At 39.7% G+C, this 18,931-nt stretch overlaps 2 protein-coding genes and 1 long non-coding RNA gene across 5 annotated transcripts; all 3 read left to right on the top strand.

Annotated features, from left to right (window-relative positions):
• Nucleotides 1-4,499: 4,499 nt before the first annotated feature.
• On the top strand, nt 4,500-5,291 carry LOC138901053 (uncharacterized). Its single transcript, XM_070188779.1, has one exon. It carries the CDS (start codon nt 4,500-4,502, stop codon nt 5,289-5,291), a length of 792 nt encoding a protein of 263 aa, XP_070044880.1.
• Nucleotides 5,292-8,120: 2,829 nt separating this feature from the next.
• On the top strand, nt 8,121-9,637 carry LOC138900925 (uncharacterized). 2 transcript variants are annotated; one of them, XR_011412277.1, is made up of 5 exons: nt 8,121-8,448; nt 8,521-8,619; nt 8,703-8,796; nt 8,885-8,979; nt 9,080-9,636. It is a non-coding gene; the product is annotated as an uncharacterized lncRNA (long non-coding RNA). The 2 variants fall into 2 exon arrangements; XR_011412276.1 differs by having other exon boundaries at nt 8,124-8,619; nt 9,080-9,637.
• A 4,328-nt stretch (nt 9,638-13,965) lies between these two features.
• LOC104103598 (importin subunit alpha-2-like) lies at nt 13,966-14,888 on the top strand. 2 transcript variants are annotated; one of them, XM_070188583.1, is made up of 4 exons: nt 13,966-14,115; nt 14,188-14,286; nt 14,549-14,643; nt 14,744-14,888. In XM_070188583.1, the coding sequence occupies exons 1-3, from the start codon at nt 13,966-13,968 to the stop codon at nt 14,576-14,578; spliced, it is 279 nt and encodes a 92-aa protein (XP_070044684.1). In that variant the 3' UTR covers nt 14,579-14,643; nt 14,744-14,888. The 2 variants fall into 2 exon arrangements, 1 of the variants encoding a protein (XP_070044684.1); XR_011412275.1 differs by lacking the exons at nt 13,966-14,115; nt 14,188-14,286 and adding an exon at nt 14,349-14,462 and having other exon boundaries at nt 14,744-14,887.
• The last annotated feature ends 4,043 nt before the right edge of the window (nt 14,889-18,931 follow it).

The following is an 18,931-nucleotide window of genomic DNA, read 5'->3' on the forward strand; positions in this document are numbered from 1 at the left end:
TCGCGCACTTAATTCTAGTGAGTACTATTCTTCAGATCAGTTGGCTGAGATTTACATCAGAGAGATTGTTCGCCTTCACGGTGTGCCAGATTCCATCATTTCAAATAGAGGCACGCAGTTTACATCGTAGTTTTGGAGAGCTGTACAGTGAGAGTTGGGCACCCAGGTTGAATTGAGCACAACATTTCACCCTTAAACGGACGGACAGTCCGAGCGCACTATTCAAATATTGGAGGACATGTTATGCGCTTGTGTCATTAATTTTGGGGTTCATGGGACCAGTTTTTGCCGCTCGCGTAGTTTGCTTACAACAACATTTATCAGTCGAGCATTCAGATAGCTCAGTATGAGGCTTTGTGTGGGAGGCGGTGTAGATCTCCGGTGGATTGGTTTGAGCCGGGCAAGGCTAGGCTATTGGGTACTTACTTGGTTCAGGATGCTTTGGAGAAGGTTAAATTAATTCAGGAGTGGCTTCGCACGGTGTAGTCGAGACAGAAGAGTTATGCCGACAGGAAGGTCCGTGATGTGTCTTATATGGTTGGGGAGAAGGTTCTTCTGAAGGTTTCACCCATGAAGGGTGTTATGATGTTCGGGAAGAAGGGCAAGTTGAGCCTTCAGTTCGTTGGGCCTTTTGAGGTACTTCAAAGGATTGGAGAGGTGGCTTACAAGCTTGCCTTGCCACCTAGCTTGTCGAGTGTGCATCCAGTATTTCATGTTTCTATTCTCCCGAAGTATATCAGTGATTCGTTTCATGTTATGGATTTCAGCACGGTTCAGTTGGATGGTGATTTGACTTATGATGTGGAGCTAGTGGCTATTTTGGAGCGGCATGTTCGAAAGTTGAGGTCAAAAGATATAGCTTTAGTGAAGGTGCAGTAGAGAGGTCAGCCCATGGAGGGGGCTACTTGGGACACCGAGCGAGAGATGCGGATCAGATATCCACACCTATTTGAGACTCCAGGCATGTTTCTAGACCCGTTCGAGAATGAACATTTGCTTAAGAGGGGGAGGATGTAACCACCCGACCGGCCGTTTTGAAAGTTGTAGCCCTGTTACCCTATTTTCTGCTCCCTTTGTATTATACAGCTGTTATAAAACTTATCGGGTTAGTTAGTTCGGGTCCGGAGAGATTTCAGAGTGAATTGAGACACTTAGTCTATTAGTTAAAAGCTTAAATTGGAAAACTCGAACGGATGTTGACTTATATATAAACGACCTCGGATTTGAATTTTGATGGTTTTGTTAGCTCCGTTAGGTGATTTAGGACTTAGGAGCGCGTCCGAATTGTGTTTGGAGGTCCGTAGTATAATTAGGCTTGAATTGGCGAAAGTTGGATTTTGAAAAGTTTGACCGAGAGTGGACTTTTTGATATCGGGGTCGGATTGGATTTCTGGAAGTTGGAGTAGGTTCGTGGTGTCATTTATGACTTGTTTGCAAAATTTGAGGTCAATCGGACGTGATTTGATAGCTTTTGACGTCATTTGTAGAATTTGGAAATTTCGAAGTTCATTAAGCTTGAATCCGTGTGTAAATTCGTGTTTGAGATGATTTGAGGATTTGAGTAAGTTCATATCGTGTTTTAGGACTGGTCGGTATGTTTGGTTGAGGTCCCGGGGACTTTGGGTGAGTGTCGAGTGGTTAACGGGATTGGTTTTGAGTTGGTGTTATAGCTGAAGTTACTGGGTTTTGGCTCATCTGGTTTCCTCTTATGCGTTCGCAAAGGAGATCTCGTGTTCGCGGAGTTTACTTGGAGGCTGATGTAAGTTTGTTCTTCGCGTTCGTGAAGAGGAGCCCGCATTTGCGAAGTTGTGGTCAGTGGAGGCATCGCGAATGCGAAAAGTGTAACGCGTTCGCGAAGAGGAGTGAGGCAGTTGGGTACCCCGGCCTTTTTGGTCTATGCGTTCGCGGAAGGGAAATCGCGTTCGCGAAGTGAGGGGTCAGCGAAACATCGCGTTCGCAATTGGTTGAACGCGTTCGCGAAGGAGGTTTTTGGGTGGCAGAATTTATTGTGCTACGCGAACGTGAGGGAGAGGCCGCGTTCGCGATGAAGGAAAATCTGGGCAACAATATTAAATTTCAAAAAACGAGGGTTTGAACCCATTTTTTTTATTTTGAGCTAGAGACCACGGATTTCAGAGATTCTTGAAGGGATTTTCAAGGAGTTGATTGGGGTAAGTTATTCTTACTTGATTTTGGCTAAATTCCATGATAATGCCTTTAATTACATCATCTAATTTGTGATTTGGGGTGGAAAATTGGGAAAAAAGAGGAAGAGTTCTTGAGTTAGATTTTTGAGGTTTTGAATGGGATTTTGTTTTCGGATTTGAGTAAATTTGGTATGGTTAGACTCGTGAGTGAATGGATTTTCAGGTTTTGTGATTTTTGTCTGAATTCGAGACGTGGGCCCGGGGGCCGAATTTGAGCCGAATTCGGATTTTTGGCTATTATTTAGTGTGTTTTTTGTGGAATTGATCCCTTTAGCCTATATTAATTGTATTGTACTGCTTTTGGGTAGATTCAGGACGTTTGGAGACTGATTTGAGAGGCAAAGACATTTTGGAGTAGAGTTTTGCTCGGATTGAGGTAAGTAACAGTTATAAATCTGGTCCTGAGGGTATGAAACCCTGGATTTTATGTCATGTGATTATTTTGGAGGTGACGCACATGCTAGGTGATGGACGTGTGGGTGTACACCGTGGGAATTGTGACTTGGTCCGTTCCGTGAAACTATTAAGTTGAATAACTTTTTGTTAGTCATATGCTCTCTATGTGTTATAGAAATTTGACTGCAAATCATGTTAGAAACCATGTTTAGGCTATGTGTTGGTACTGTTGGTACACACAGAGGCCGCATAACATGTTGAATTGCCTGCTAAATGCTATTTGTACTCGGTCTCAGTTTTTACTCGCATATCGTATCTTAGTCTTTGTTTTTCTTATTAATACATCATGTTATTGCTGTTTGGGCTGATTTTCCTGATTTCTGAGAGCCCGGAGGTTGATGACTGAGTGAGGCCGAGGGACTGATGGTGAGATATTGATACCATAGCACGTGAGTTGTCCGTGCGGATCCAGACATTTATACTGTAGCATGTGAGTTGTTCGTGCCGATATTGATATGATATTATAGCACGTGAGTTGTCCGTGCGGATTATAACGATTGGGCTGTAGGAGCCCCTCCAGAGTTTGTACACCCCCAGTGAGCACATGTACCTATTGAGTGCTGAGGGTTGAGAGCCGAGTGATTGAGTTGTTGAGAAGAGTTGAGTGACTGTTTCCCTAAGAGGTTGTACTTGCTTTCATTTGTTATTGCACTTAGTTGTTGTCTATCATTGTTTTGAAATTTCTGGAAGATTTTATATCCGATTTTTACTTGAACTTGAAACTGTATAAAACTGATTTGACTTAAATTGTTAGATTTGAAAGCATGTCTACTTTTTGCTGAGATTACTGAAAATGAACTATAACTGTGTAGCTCGTCACTATCTTTCATATCCTTATTTATTATTGTTACTTACTGAGTCGGTTGTACTCACGCTACACACTGCACTTCATGTGCAGATCCAGGAGTTTTTGGACGCGGAGGGTGTTGATAATTCTTGTAGCTGACCATTGGAGATTGTGAGGTAGTTGTTGCCTGGCGTTCGTGGACCTTGTTTTCTCCTTCCTCATCTATTTCTTTCGTTGTATTTAGAACCAAGCTGTTATAGTCGTTTCATTTATAGACTGACTATGTATAGACGCTCATGACTTAGTGACACCCCGATATTGGGAGTTATTTTCTACACTGTGTTTTGGGTTTCACCCATGTTTATGAAAACCTTGCTTATTTCAAATTTTCTTGATTTGTTTTCTGTTAAATTTTGTTAGCACTTTGGAAATTGTTGCCTTGCCTAGTACCATCAATAGGTGCCATCACGACATGTTAGGTTTTGGGTTATCACAAGTTGGTATCAGAGCCTAAGTTACATAGGTCTCACGAGTCATGAGCAGGTTTAGTAGAGTTTTGCGGATCGATACGGAGACGTCTGTATTTATTTTCGAGAGGCTGCCGAACCCTTAGGAAATTTCACATTCTTGAATTCTTGTCGTGCGAATCTGTTGATTCTGGTAACTAAACTTCTGTTGTTCTATTCTCTCACACATGGTGAGGATACATACTATTGGGCAGGACGGACAGTCACCAGTACCACCAGTCAGGGTCGTGAGAGGTAGAGGCCACGGTAAGGGCAGAGGTGCATCTCGTACAGCAGCTAGAGCAGCACCTGCAGATCCACCAGTTGCCCCAGTTCAGGAGCATGTCCAGTTGTGGATGCGCAAGTGGGGCCAGCTAAGGCACCGCCTGTGCCCATCGTGATTCCAGGCCTTCAGGAGGCCTTAGCTCAGATTCTGACCGTGTGCACAGTCTTGCTCAGGCGGTCGTAGTTCCGGTCACAGCAGCCACCTTTCAAGCTGAGGGAGGTACTCAGACTCCCGCCACCCGCACACCCGAGCAGGTGATGCAGGGACTCCAGACACCTTGGGCACTACCAGTCCAGCTGGTGGCAGCTGCTCAGGCCCATGTGGTCCTTGTTATGATTGATGATGAGCATCGGAGGCTAGAGAGGTTTGGTAGACTTCAGCCTCCATCTTTCAGCGGGGCAGAGTCGGAGGATGTCCAGGGTTTCTTGGACAGATGTCATAGAATTCTCCGTACATCAGGTATTCTAGAGACCAGTGGGGTCTTGTTCACTACTTTTCAGTTTACTGGGGCTGCCTTCACCTGGTGGGCAGCGCCACATACGTGGCAGGAGTTCTCCGTTCTCTTCTTGGAGAAGTACATGCTGCAATCCCGCAGAGAGGAGTTGCACAGGCAGTTTGGGCAGTTACGTCAGGATGATATGACTGTGACACAGTACGAGATGAGATTTTATGAGTTGGCCCATCATGCGGTTTGGTTGGTTCCCACTAATAGGGAGAGGATCAGGAGGTTCATTGATGGCCTCACATTTCAGCTGCGGGTGCTTATGACTAGAGATAGAGTGTCTGGTGCTACATTTGAGGAGGTTGTTGACATTGCTCGGCAAATAGAGCTGGTCCGTAGCCAGGAGCGGGTTGAGAGGGAGGCCAAGAGGTCTCGGGGATCAGGTGGTTTTAGTGGTGTTCCTTCCGGGGGTCAGTTCCACCACGACAGGGGTCATCCTTATAGGCATGCTCAGACGACTCGACCAACTCATCGTGGTGCATCAGTCAGCCACGGTTCTCACATTGCTCGCTCAGGCCAGTCTTCATTCATTGCACTACCAGCGTAGAGTTCTCACTATGCCTCATTTATTCAGGTTTCTACGGGTAGTTCCTCGGGGTATCAGGAGCAACAGTTCCTCCCTAGGGTGGGTTGTTTTGAGTGCGGGGATCTTGGTCATATCAAGAGAGATTGCCCTAGGTTGTTGAGTGGGACTCCACATCAGAGTTCTCGGCCGATGGCACCAGCCCAGTCAGCTAAAGGTCGCCCTAGGGGGGAGGCCGATCAGGTGGCGGTCAGGCTCGATTCTATGCTCTTCCCTCCAGACCAGATGTCATTGCTACAGATGCAGTGATCACAGGTATTGTCTCAGTTTACCAAAGGGATGCCTATGTATTATTTGATCCTGGTTCCATTTATTCATATGTGTCATCGTATTTTGCTCTTTATTTGGATATGCCTCGTGAGTCTCTAGTTTTATCTATTCATGTATCTACACCGGTGGGCGATACTATTGTTGTGGACCGTGTATATCGGTCGTGTGTGGTGACTGTTGGGGGATTGGAGACTAGGGTTGATCTATTGTTGCTTAGTATAGTTGATTTCGATGTGATCTTGGGTATGGACCGGTTGTCTCCATGTCATGTTGTTCTAGATTTTCACACTAAGACCGTGACACTGGCGATGCTGGGGTTGCCTATGATTGAGTGGAGAGGTTCTCTAGACTATGTTCCCAGTAGGGTGATTTCATACTTAAAGGCCCAACGGATGGTTGGAAAGGGTTGTCTGTCTTATTTGGCCTTTGTGAGGGATGTTAGAGCAGAGAACCTTACTATTGATTCTATTCCAGCGGTGCGAGAGATTGCGGATGTATTTCATGCAGACCTGCCGGGCATGCCGCCCGACTGGGATATAGACTTTGGTATTGACTTGGTGTCGGGCACTCAGCCCATTTCTATTCCTCTGTACCGTATGGCGTCGGCGCAGTTGAAGGAGCAACTTCAGGAACTCCATGAGAAGGGGTTTATTAGGACTAGTGTGTCACCTTGGGGTGCATCGGTTCTGTTTGTGAAGAAAAAGGATGGCTCTATGAGGATGTGCATTGATTGTAGGCAGTTGAACAAAATCACAATCAAAAACAAGTATCCTTTGTCCAATCGTGGCATCTACTCGTGTATTAGTTGGACGAGCAACATAAACATGAACAATCTGACTGAAACTTCTTTCTCAGTCTCTGTTATTCTTATTAATACATCATGTTATTGCTATTTGGGCTAATTTTCCTTATTTCTGAGAGCCCGAGAGACTAGAGAGGTTGATGACTGAGTGAGGCCGAGGAACTGATGGTGAGATATTGATACCATAGCACGTGAGTTGTCCGTGCGGATCCAGACATTTATATTGTAGCATGTGAGTTGTCCGTGCGGATCTTGATATGATATTATAGCATGTGAGTTGTCCGTGCGGATTATAACGCTTGGGCTATAGGAGCCCCTCCAGAGTTTGTACACCCCCAGTGAGCGCATGTACCTATTGAGTGCTGAGGGCTGAGAGCCGAGTGATTGAGTTGTTGAGAAGAGTTGAGTGACTTTTTCCCTAAGAGGTTGTACTTGCTTTCATTTGTTGTTGCAGTTAGTTGTTATCTATCATTGTTTTGAAATTTCTGAAAGATTTTATATCCGATTTTTACTTGAACTTGAAACTGTATAAAACTGATTTGACTTAAATTGCCGAATTTGAAAGCATGTCTACTTCTTGCTGAGATTATTGAAAATGAACTATAACTGTGTAGCTCGTCACTATCTTTCAGTTCCTTATTTATTATTGTTACTTACTTATTTGGCTGTACTCACGCTACACACTGCACTTCATGTGCAGATCCAGGAGTTTCCGGACGCGAAGGGTGTTGATAGTTCTTGTAGCTGACCATTGGAGATTGTGAGGTAGTTGTTGCCTGGCGTTCGTGGACCTTGTTTTCTCCTTCCTCATCTATTTCTTTCGTTGTATTTAGATCCAAGCTGTTATAGTCATTTCATTTCTAGACTGACTATGTATAGACGCTCATGACTTAGTGACACACCGATATTGGGAGTTATTTTCGGCACTGTGTTTTGGGTTTCACCCCTGTTTATGAAAACCTTACTTATTTCAAATTTTCTTGATTTGTTTTCTGTTAAATTTTGGTAGCACTTTGGATATTGTCGGCTTGCCTAGTACCATCGATAGGCGTCATCACGACAGGTTAGGATTTGGGTCGTGACAGGAAGGTGGCATTTTTTAGTGGTGCAAAGTAATTGCAATACAATATATGAGAGTCATACATTTAAGTTTGTTTGTTTATGGTGTAAAGTGTAAACATGATTATAATACATGTGTTTCTATTATACGTTATTCATTGATTTCTGTAGTGACTCTATTGGGACCGTGCTTAGCACATACATTCCTCATCTAGTAGTATTATATAGTAAAAAGTAGACATGTTCCTTTCTTGATTTCTTCTTTTCTCTTCTTGTGTTTTCGATTTGATGACTAACTAGTCACTACTTTGGAATATAATATTTTAAACAAATTGAGGGGCTTTGTCGGCAAGATGGGTGGGGATAGCGCAATATTAGGGGTAAAAAAGGAACAAATTTAAATTTCACGATTTTTTTTGTAAATATAATATGAGATATATATTTATTTTTTAAAAAGAACAGTAAAGTAGTAGTATATAACTACTATCTGAAGCGATTGCCCTAACTATGGTTTTTACGAAGATGTCTCTTGATAAACTAAGAAGTGCTATTGTGGCTGTTAAGATCCGAAAGATCCGAAAGATGAAGCGAGAAACTCCAAAGTGTCCGATGGGCTTTTATTTCCTTTTTCTTTTTCTGGTTAGGTCTTATTTTATCAATATATTGTGCACATCAATTTTTAATTAGTAATAAATGATAATGGAGAGTCTTGTGTTCGCTTACATACTCTTTATGCTGATTTAATAATGAATTGTTGGTTTACAGAAGACAACACGATTCAAGGATGTTTGGTCGGATGATATCAATCGGCAGCTGGCGGGGACCTCAAGAGTCCGGAAATTGGTTTATACGAGTATGACTAATCATGATCCAGGCTCACGGCTGTGGAACTTGGTTGATATCAGAAGGAGTCTTCATGTTGGAGCAGTTAGGTGTCATGTTACTCGATTTGTTGAGTTTCTGAGCAATAATGATTCTTGGCAGCTCCAGGTAGAGAATTAATGATGAGTTATTAGCTTTTTAACGAACGCTTGCTTTATCCTTATGGTTTTGCATTCATAGGTTGAAGCAGCTTGGGTTCTCACCAGTGCTTTTGGTGGCTCGACTCCTGCGATTGACCATTTGCTGGAGCCAATATTTCAAAAATTGTATTCCAATCATGTGTGTTTTAGACCCCTACGATATGTTGTATTATTTTTCCAACTATATGCTGATATGTGATTTTCTGAATGGTTGGTTTACAGGAAAGTCTTGAATTAGTGGTCGCTAGTATTTTGTCCGATCATAGAATTCTGCAGGGCATATCAATCAAATAATTCCGAACACTGCTATCTATTAGTATGACTAAGTCTGCTCCGGGTGCTCTTTTGCTAATTTTTTTTATTCAATTTGCCTATCACTTACTTTGCTATTTTTTTTTTCATAGATAAGAAACTTGGTCTTTGCGAAGCTATGAAGTTTAGTGTTATTCTTCGATTTGCTCAGTTTATAAAGACGCCAGATTTCCCGCAGTAGCTCAAGGTAGATAGTGATGTGTTGTTGATTACCGTTTTGCACCTTCTTTAGCGTCTTGCGGTTCTATCTTCACACTTGCTTTATCCTTATGGTTTTACATTCATAGGACGATTCTGCTTGGATTCTCGTACACATTTTCTCTTTCCACCTCGCCGATATATTTGATATAGTTAAATATTGGCTGGTGAAAGTTCTTGTAAAGCTTTTGGACTTTCGAGATGAAAGTCTTTGTGAGAAGGTGTGTTTTATAATTGGAAGAGCCCCCCATGTCCCTCGTTCCCACGTGTTGTATAACGATTAGCCGGCTTAATGTATTTTCTTTCCAACTATAGGATGTGCTGGTAGTGGGAGAAATTGTTGCCGATGATTGTTATTGTGTTCTTAACCATGGCGCTTTGACTACTTTGATGGACAAGTTAAAGGAGGCTAACAACAATTTTTCGATGCAGAGAAAAGCCACAAGGACTTTGTCACTCATTTTTAAAAGCAAGTCGATTCTTCCATCTAAGCAAGTTGGTTAATGACTGTTGAAAAGTTCTTACGCCTGCAATTATTTAATTCAAAATATTACTTTTCCTTAAGCATTCAAAATACCATCACCGTGGGGTGTACCATCTGCCATCACCTTAAAAAAATGATTTACTCAATTTATATGATACTTTTTTCTATTTTTGAAACATTATAAAATGTTGGGCGTCATTCAATTTCTATGCAATTTTCACAACTTTTAAACTATTCAGATCTTAAACTTTGATGTAATGTTTCCTCTATCAAACTAAGTCATTGCTTAACTTCTTCTTTTACTATAACTAATAGTAATAGATAAGTCAAATTTAATATCTTAAATTCAGGACCTATCAAACATCGTCAAATAAATTGGATTTGAAATTTTTATAAGAAATAATTTGATTATTTTTTAAATGAGCAGACAACACTAGCTATATCATGCCTTTCCTCAATAGTCCTCCTATATTATTGGAGTTCTTGAATCTAAATATCTCTCGGTCTGTCAATTTTAAGTGTTTTTCAAGACTCTATTTGTAGCTTGCTCCAAATGGAGAGCCAGTTTCATATTGCTGGAAATTGGAATAAATCCTCAAACGTCCTCTAATCTGGTAAAAATGAAAGAAAGAACTTATTGGTCTTTACATTGCTGATTACCATTCATTTGTCAGGTTACTTCAGTAGTCTGTTCTCTTTTAGAGCTTCTTCATTCAGATGATGATGAGGTGCTAAAAATGTATGTTGTGCACTTTCTTACCTATTGATGGTATACATGGCATTATCCAGCACTACAATAACTGGGATATTTATGACCGGCTGGTTGGACTCCTCCGGTGAGTGGAATATTTTAGTTTTCTCATTTAACCTACCTTTTCATATCTAACTTATGGTTGAATATAATATGTATATCAATTGATGTTTCAGGCACGAGTCTCGTTCAGTAATAATCCCCATCCTCAAAATAGTTATAAGTATTATTCGAAGAGAGAAGAGCTGTTCTAATAAGGTACATGGGTCTTAATGAGCTTTTAAAAGCTTTCGTTCTTGAATCCAAACATTTTGATGAATTAACCAATGAAAATAGGAACGAAATAAAACAAAACAAAACAAAATGATTGAAAGGTGGAAACATCATAAACAGTATGCATTCAGATGATAATTCGGCATGTTCCTGAATCAACTTCAAAATTGATCTTTTTCTTTTCAGTTCATTTCTTGACTCTACAACACTGGGAGTATGTTCGCTACTGGATTTAGTCTGGGTTCTCTATATATAGGACCCACTTACTAGTATGCTACATAGCTATCATTTTTATTTCCTACACATCTACTCTTAGTTTTTAGTTTTAGTTATTGTACTAGTAGTCAGCAACCTATGTAAATCTACAGTTATCGACAGTGGTTGCCTTGGCGTTGACTTTTCTGTACAACAAGACATATGATCAAAATGACTATCGAATCTTGTACTTAGGATCGACACACCCCTACCACTCTTCCCACCTTTCCATCTTCATGAAACTTACTCCCATCCACTTATGCCTTTCATGTGGAAAGAAATCCTAGTACCTCCCAGTGGAGACACTCCTGTTACAAATACCACCCCAAAGCTTCAAACGCCTAATTTCTAATAGTTTTCTTAGAACCTACCCATTCATTAAAGCTTCCCACCAAACAAGATTTTAAACAAAATCCTCATGTAACCTTCTATGTGCCAAAATTATTGGATGAGTGCATTATGCAAAGACCACTGGAATATTTTTCTTCCTTTTTTTAATTGTTAAAATGTAATTATGTAAGGCATGCATATTTCTTTGATTTTTACTAACGTCAACTAACTTCACAACCAAGTTCAATCGTGCCGACCTTGGTTGCCTGGTGACATTTCTTGATAACCACAACGAGGATGTAAAGGTGGTCTCCAGCATTTGCAGCATTATGTATAACATTGTCCAGCTTGGGATATAGAGGTATGTCTTCAATATTCAGGACAACTAAAATATTCAGCTCTTGGGTACATTATCTTCATGCCTTCCAAGGTCTTAACAGATTTTACAGATCTTGGAGTAGTTGAATAGGTGAATATGAGATTGAAATAGTTGGTTGTAGTATTTCGAATAAAAATGGCCCCCAAATTTTCTCTTTCCTTTTCTTTTAGTGAGACTTTTCATTGGATGAAACCATATATATTTATCTAAATAGTTTGTAATTGTGAGCAGACTGTGATTGGTAAGTCATACCCTGTTCGAGTAGAAAAAATCATTTATGTTATTGTCGCAACAATTAATATTGTTATTGCCAGTGGGAATGATGCTCATATCAAGTATTTAACCTCTTTTTGGGGGTGATGATCTCTCTACCATCGGTGATATTTTTACTAAATTTCTATGTATACTTGTGATTTTGGATTTAGGTACTTGGTGGATGTCTCCTGCATAGAGGTTATGTGTGATATTATTGTTGCATGCCGTAGTGAACAATATATGAGGGACAGTCATGAAAAATTAGAGAAAATCTTGGAGGTTGGGGGAAAAGATGCTCCGTCTATTGATTATGCTCGCCGAATTGAAAAGAAAATTAAAAGCATTCACGCTTTGCCTATACAAATACAGGTCTATGTTGGTGAGGTTTTGCGGCAATTGGACAAGTATCTGGGAAAGTGTAGGCTAGATCTCCAGTGTATGATATTCTTGGTGTCCTCAAGAAGACAGTGCAGAATCACATGTTTTGAGTCTTATAGCCTGTTTGGCCAAGCTTTTTATTTGCCAAAAATGCTTTTTTGCCCAAAATTGAGGTGTTTGGCCTAGCTTTTAGATGGAAAAAATGCTTTTGAGGAGAAGCAGAAGCACTTTTTGAGAAGGAGAAAAAAGTAACTGGGAAACTGGTATTAGAGCTTAAAGTTAAGCAGGAGTGCTCTGATAAACTGGTATCAGAGCTTAAGCAGAAGAACTCTGATAAACAAGTACCAGAGCTTAGCAGGGAGTGCTCTGATAAATTGGTATCAGAGCTTAGCAGGGAGTGCTCTAATATAAACTGGAATCAGACTTAGCGGGGAGTGCTCTGATATAAACTACAACGGTCCCCGATCATTCGGCGTACCCCTTTCCAGAATGATGACATCTTCTATCTTAGAAATCCGCTCAATTTTGAAACTTCGCTATTTCCTCGAATTCGTTTTCTCACCTTGGCGATGCCCTCAGCTTCTTTCAAAAAGAACTTTTCTGAGAAGCACTTTTGAGAAGAATACACTTAGAAACAGTTTTCAAAAGTTTAGCCAAACACTAATTAATGCTCAAAAGTGATTTTTAAATTAATTAGCCAAACACAAACTGCTTCTCACCAAAAGCACTTTTTTGAAAAGTACTTTTGAGAAAATCACTTCTCAAAATAAGATTATTTTAGAAGCTTGGCCAAACAGGCTATTATTTACATTCTGTTTTCCAAGTAAATTTAAGTACCCTGAAATTCTACGCATAATTCAGTGTATAATTCAGTTAACTATCTATGTTTGTTGTTGAGAATATGACAAATCCAGTCTAAGAACATGATAAAAATGGTTCTTTAGTACTAAGAAGTAGACAAGGGTTCTTTTAAAAAAAAAATATTATTTTCGGAGTTAATGACACTGGCTAGCTCATGATGCACTTACCCTAGCATTACAAGGACTCGTTTGGAGTACGTAAAAGTATCGTCATTACAAGGACACAACTATTTTGGTCAAAATAGAGAAGACAAATTCCTTACTGTGTATCATTCAAGTGATGAATCATCTTTAGCTTTTGCTTATCTTGTTGAGCTCTTATCATCGCTGTTGATGTCCCTCTTATTATTCTTCAACCATATTGTTGGTGAGAATTTACAAAGGTGACATTTAATTATTGAAGTGATTATCTTCAAAAAAGAAAATTGAAAGTGAGCATTGAGATCATCCTGAAACTCTTAGCTACATATATAACTTCGTGGTTTTTTTAGGGGCAAAAAAGGAACAAATTTGAATTTCATGATTTTTTTTGTAAATATAGTATGAGATTTTTTTTTTTAACGAAAGGTAAAGTAGTAGTATATAACTACTATCCGCAGCGATTGCCCTAACTAGGGTTTTTACGAAGATGCCTCTTGATAAACTAAGAAGTGCTACTGTGGCTGTTAAGATCCGAAAGACCAAGCGAGAAACTCCAAAGCGTCCTGTGGGCTTTTATTTCCTTTTTCTTTTTCTGGTTGGGTCTTGTTTTATCAATATATTATGCACATCAATTTTTAATTAGTAAGAATTAATAATGGAGAGTCTTGTGTTCGCTTACATACTTTGTCTGCAATGCTGAATTTTGCTAGTTGATTTTAATTATTTTCTGATATATAAATCCATTAGTTGTTCCACTCTTTATGCTGATTTAATAATGAATTATTGGTTTACAGAAGACATCATGGTTCAAGGATGTTTGGTCGGATGATATCAATCAGCAGCTGGCGGGGACCTCACGAGTCCGGAATATGGTTGATACGAGGATGACTAATCATGATCCAGGCTCACGACTCCGGAACTTGGTTGATATCAGAAGGAGTCTTCATGTTGGAGCAGTTAGGTGTCATGTTGCTCGATTTGTTGAGTTTCTGAGCAATAATGATTCTTGGCAGCTCCAGGTAGAGAATTAATGATGTGTTATTAGCTTTATAATGAACACTTGCTTTATCCTTATGGTTTTGCATTCATAGGTTGAAGCTGCTTGGGTTCTCACCAGTGCTTTTGGTGGCTCGACTCCTGCGATTGACAATTTGCTAGAGCCAATATTTCAAAAACTGTATTACAATCAGGTGTGTTTTAGACCCCTACGACATGTTGTATATTTTTCCAACTATAGGCTGATATGTAGTTTTCTGAATGGTTAGTTTAAAGGAAAGTCTTGAATTAGCGGTCGCTAGTATTTTGTTCGATCATAGAATTCTGCAGGGCATACCAACCAAACAATTCCGAACACTGCTCTCTATTAGTATGACTAAGTCTGCTCCAGGTGCTCTTTTGCTAATTTTTTTATTCAATTTGCATATCACTTACTTTGCTAATTTTTTTTCATAGATAAGAAACTTGGTCTTTGCGAAGCTATGAAGTTTAGTGTTAATCTTCGATTTGCTCAGTTTATAAAGACGCCAGATTTCCCGCAGCAGCTCAAGGTAGAAAGTGATGTGTTGTTGATTACCATTTTGCACCTTCTTTAGCATCTTGCGGTTCTAGCTTCACACTTGCTTTATCCTTATGGTTTTACATTCATAGGACGATTCTGCTTGGATTCTCGTACTCATTTTCTCTTTCCACCTCGCCGATATATTTGGTATGGTTGAATATGGGCTGGTGGAAGTTCTTGTAAATCTTCTGGACTTTCCAGATGAAAGTCTTTGCGAGAAGGTGTGTTTTATAATTGGAAGAGCCCCCCATGTCCCTCGTCCCCACATGTTGTATAACAATTAGCCTTCTTAATGTATTTTCTTTCCAACTATAGGATGTGCTGGTAGTGGGAAAAATTGTTGCCGGTGATTGTTATTGTGTTCTTAACCATGGCGCTTTGACTCCTTTGATGAACAAGTTAAAGGAGGCTAACAACAATTTTCCTATGCAGAGAAAAGCCACGAGGACTTTGTCACTCATTTTTAAAAGCAAGTCGAATCTTCCATCTGAGCAAGTTGGTTAATGACTGTTGAAAAGTTCTTACGCCTCCAATTATTTAATTCAAAATATTACTTTTCCTTAAGCATTCAAAATACCATCACCGTGGGGTGTACCATCTGCCATCACCTTAAAAAAATGATTTACTGAATTTATGTGACACCTTTTCTATTTTTGAAACATTATCAAATGTTGGGCGTCATTCAATTTCTATGCAATTTTCACAACTTTTAAACGATTCAGATCTTAAACTTTGATGTAATGTTTCCTCTATCAAACTAAGTCATTGCTTAACTTCTTCTTTTACCATAACTAATAGTAATAGATAAGTCAAATTTAACATCTTAAATTCAGGACCTATCAAACATCGTCAAATAAATTGGATTTGAAATCTTTATAAGAAATAATTTATTTATTTTTTAAATGAGCAGACAACACTAGCTATATCATGCCTTTCCTCAATATTCCTCCTATATTATTGGAGTTCTTGAATCTAAATATATCTCGGTCTGTCAATTTTAATTGCTTTTCAAGACTCTATTTGTAGCTTGCTCCAAATGGAGAGCCAATTTCATATTGCACGAAATTGGAATAAATCCTCAAAGGTCCTCTAATCTGGTAAAAATGAAAGAAAGAACTTATTGGTCTTTACATTACTGATTACTATTCATTTGTCAGGTTACTTCAGTAGTCTGTTCTCTTTTAGAGAATCTTCGTTCAGATGATGATGAGGTGCTAAAAATGTATGTTGTGCACTTTTTTACCGTATTGATGGTATACATGGCATTATCCAGTACCACAATGTCACGACCCAAAATCTAACCATGGTCATGATGGCGCCTATCGTATTATAAGGCAAGCCTACTTCCCAAAATTTTACTACTAAACCGTTTATAAGAATTTAATAAAATATTTTAACATTTAAATTTTTTATAAACTAAATCAATTCTAAATATAATATAGAAAAATACGGAAACGAGCCCCAAACATCGGGGTGTCACTAAGTCATGAGCGTCTAAAATAATAAACTAAGATATATAAATTGTCTAACTGTCCAAAAGAAGAATTGACAAAAGGAGTAACAAGGTCTTGTGGACGCTAGCAGCTACCTTGCAATCTCCACAAATAGCCATCCTGAACTCAACGATCACCGCGCTCTAACTCACCTGGATCTGCACATAAAGTGCAGGTTGTAGTATGAGTACAACCGACTGAGTAGTAACAAAAATAACTAAAGAACTTAGCAGTAGTGACGAGCTAAGTAAAACAGTCCAATTATTTATTTTCACAATTTAAATATAAACAAAAATAAACAGGTAAATTTCATAACTCAGTAAATGCCACAAAGAAGTTTAACTGATAAATGCAGCAACAACACAAATAAATACAACCTCACAGCAGTATCACTTCATCACTAATCACTCGCACTCAACACTCAACACTCAAAACACTCAACACTTTGCGCTCACTTGGGGTGTGTACAGACTTCGGAGGGGCTCCCAAAGCCCAAGCGCTAAGCACGGACAACTCACATTCCATCATATCAATACCTGGATCTGCACGATCAACTCACGTGCTATGCGGACAACTCACGCGCTATGGTATCAATACCTAGACCTGCACGGTCAACTCACGTGCTACGCGGACAACTCACGTGCTATGGTATTAATATCCTCACAACCAGGCCTTCGGCCTCACTCAATCATGTATCTCACTAGACTCACCATCATCAACAAATATGGGAACGTAGCCTACATCAAGTATCACAGCATATTAGCAAATAATAGAGACTGAGGTAAACATGTACAATAATTTCTATGACTGAGTACAAATAATGTGAGCATGAATAAAGCCTAAGCTGGATCTCTAAGATGAAGGCAGACAAGTTCAACAACAAGTAACTACGTAAACACAGATGATGGTCATGAGGCCTCACGGGACGGACCAAGTCTCAATCCCTCGAGATATACACCCACACGCCCGTCACCTAGCGTCGGTATCACCTCCAAACAGTCACACGATATCAAATTCTCCGGGTTTATACCCTCAAAGCCAGAGTTAAAACTGTTACTTACCTTAACAGCGTAAAAATCTACTCCGGGATGCCCTCGTCTCTGGACTCGGTCTCCAAAATCTCCAAATCTAACCATAATCAGATTAATACCATCAACATAGGCTAACGAATCGAATTCCATAATAAAAACTACAAAATATGCCAAAAATCTGAAACCGGCCAAAACCCGAACCCCGAGCCCATGTCTCAAAATCAGTAAAAAAAAAAAAAGGGGCAGAATAATAAACCTCGTTCTCTCCCGAGTCTAACCATATAAAATTTATCAAAATCGGACTCATTTTGGTCCCTCAAATCCTCACTTAAACTCTCCAAAACTCAAACCCAAACTCCCTCAATTTCACTTTAAAATCATCAATCAAATCCCAAAAACGAAGATTAATTCATGAAATATAACCAAAACTGAGTAGAGAACACTTACCCCAATCCATATAGTGAAAATCACCCCCAAAATCGCCCAAATCCGAGCTCCCCAACTCAAAATATGACCGAATGAACAAACCCTCATTTTATATATTTTTTTGCCAGCTATTCTGCCTCGTTTCTCATGACAAATGATCCCGAAACTCACTTTTTATGCCTCCAATGGATTTTTTGTGAAATTTTAGTCAAGTTAGGCTTTTGAATCACTCGATTTGACCTTATAATGAAGGAGATATGTAGGTTTTAATATTTGCAAATCGTATAGATTTTTAAATACACCGTCAGTGGCAATTTCATAATTACACTGACAAAGCTGGCAACCTAATTCTTAGTAAAATTACCATAAACTCCTCATACGATGTCCAAATTCGACGATTCTTTTGCTACGGGTCCGTAATTACAATACAGATCTAATACTTCAATCAAAAAAGAAATCGGAGCTCATTCGTTCAATATGATATCATTTATGCTTGAAGAAACGGCGTCGAAAACACCAAAACACCAAATCAACCTCGGATTCAAGCCTAAGAACTTCTAAACTTCCAACTTTCACCAATTCAAGCCTAATTCTACCACGGACCACCAAATTATATTCCGGACACACTTCTAAGTCTAAACTCATCCAACGAAGCTAATCGAATCATAAAAATCCAAATCCGAATTCGTTTACTCATAAGTAAACTTCCAGTTGACTTTTCTAACTTAGCTTTCTAACTAAGAGACAGCTTTCATTTCACTCCAAAACTACTCCAGACCCAAACCTACCAATTAGATACAACTCAACACCGCTGAACAACACATAAGGAACTAGGAATGGGGAAACAGGGCTATAACTCTCGGAACGACTGGCCGGGTCATTACATCATCTCGCTCTTAAACAAACGTTCGTCCTCGACCAAGCTACGCAGACCACCAAAAACCCAAGAACATTGCCACAAAACACCTGTAGAACTCATTACCTCATACACATCCAAAGAACTAATCATACCCATTACCATGCCGATCCAACCTACTACCAAAATGTCCTATCTATCCGAGTTCCTTCTGAATTACCTTCAAATTGATACTTTTCCCCGCCATAACACCACAATCCTCAACCCAGACTCACCACACGAGACCCAAGCATAAAACCGCACCGCCCTAAGGCTCATAAGCCGCTGAATACTCTTTTAAATATCCCCAAAAGTACCACAAGCACGCGCTCACACAATCAATACCTCAGTGCTCAAGCTACAGTCAAACCCCGGCCTCAAGTCCTCCAAACTGGCCCAATATCAACACACAGAAATCACATCTCGCACCTA

This window comes from Nicotiana tomentosiformis, chromosome 11 (genome assembly GCF_000390325.3).
Source record: "Nicotiana tomentosiformis chromosome 11, ASM39032v3, whole genome shotgun sequence".
NCBI lineage: Eukaryota > Viridiplantae > Streptophyta > Magnoliopsida > Solanales > Solanaceae > Nicotiana > Nicotiana tomentosiformis.

Excerpts from the sequence above, each read along its gene's own strand:
- LOC138901053 (XM_070188779.1), top strand. The coding sequence starts at position 4,500 with ATGCAGGGACTCCAGACACCTTGGGCACTACCAGTCCAGCTGGTGGCA.
- LOC104103598 (XM_070188583.1), top strand. The coding sequence starts at position 13,966 with ATGGTTGATACGAGGATGACTAATCATGATCCAGGCTCACGACTCCGG. Across the intron at positions 14,116-14,187 it reads ATGATTCTTGGCAGCTCCAG|GTTGAAGCTGCTTGGGTTCT; the intron begins GTAGAGAATTAA and ends TTGCATTCATAG. Across the intron at positions 14,287-14,548 it reads AAAAACTGTATTACAATCAG|ATAAGAAACTTGGTCTTTGC; the intron begins GTGTGTTTTAGA and ends TTTTTTTCATAG.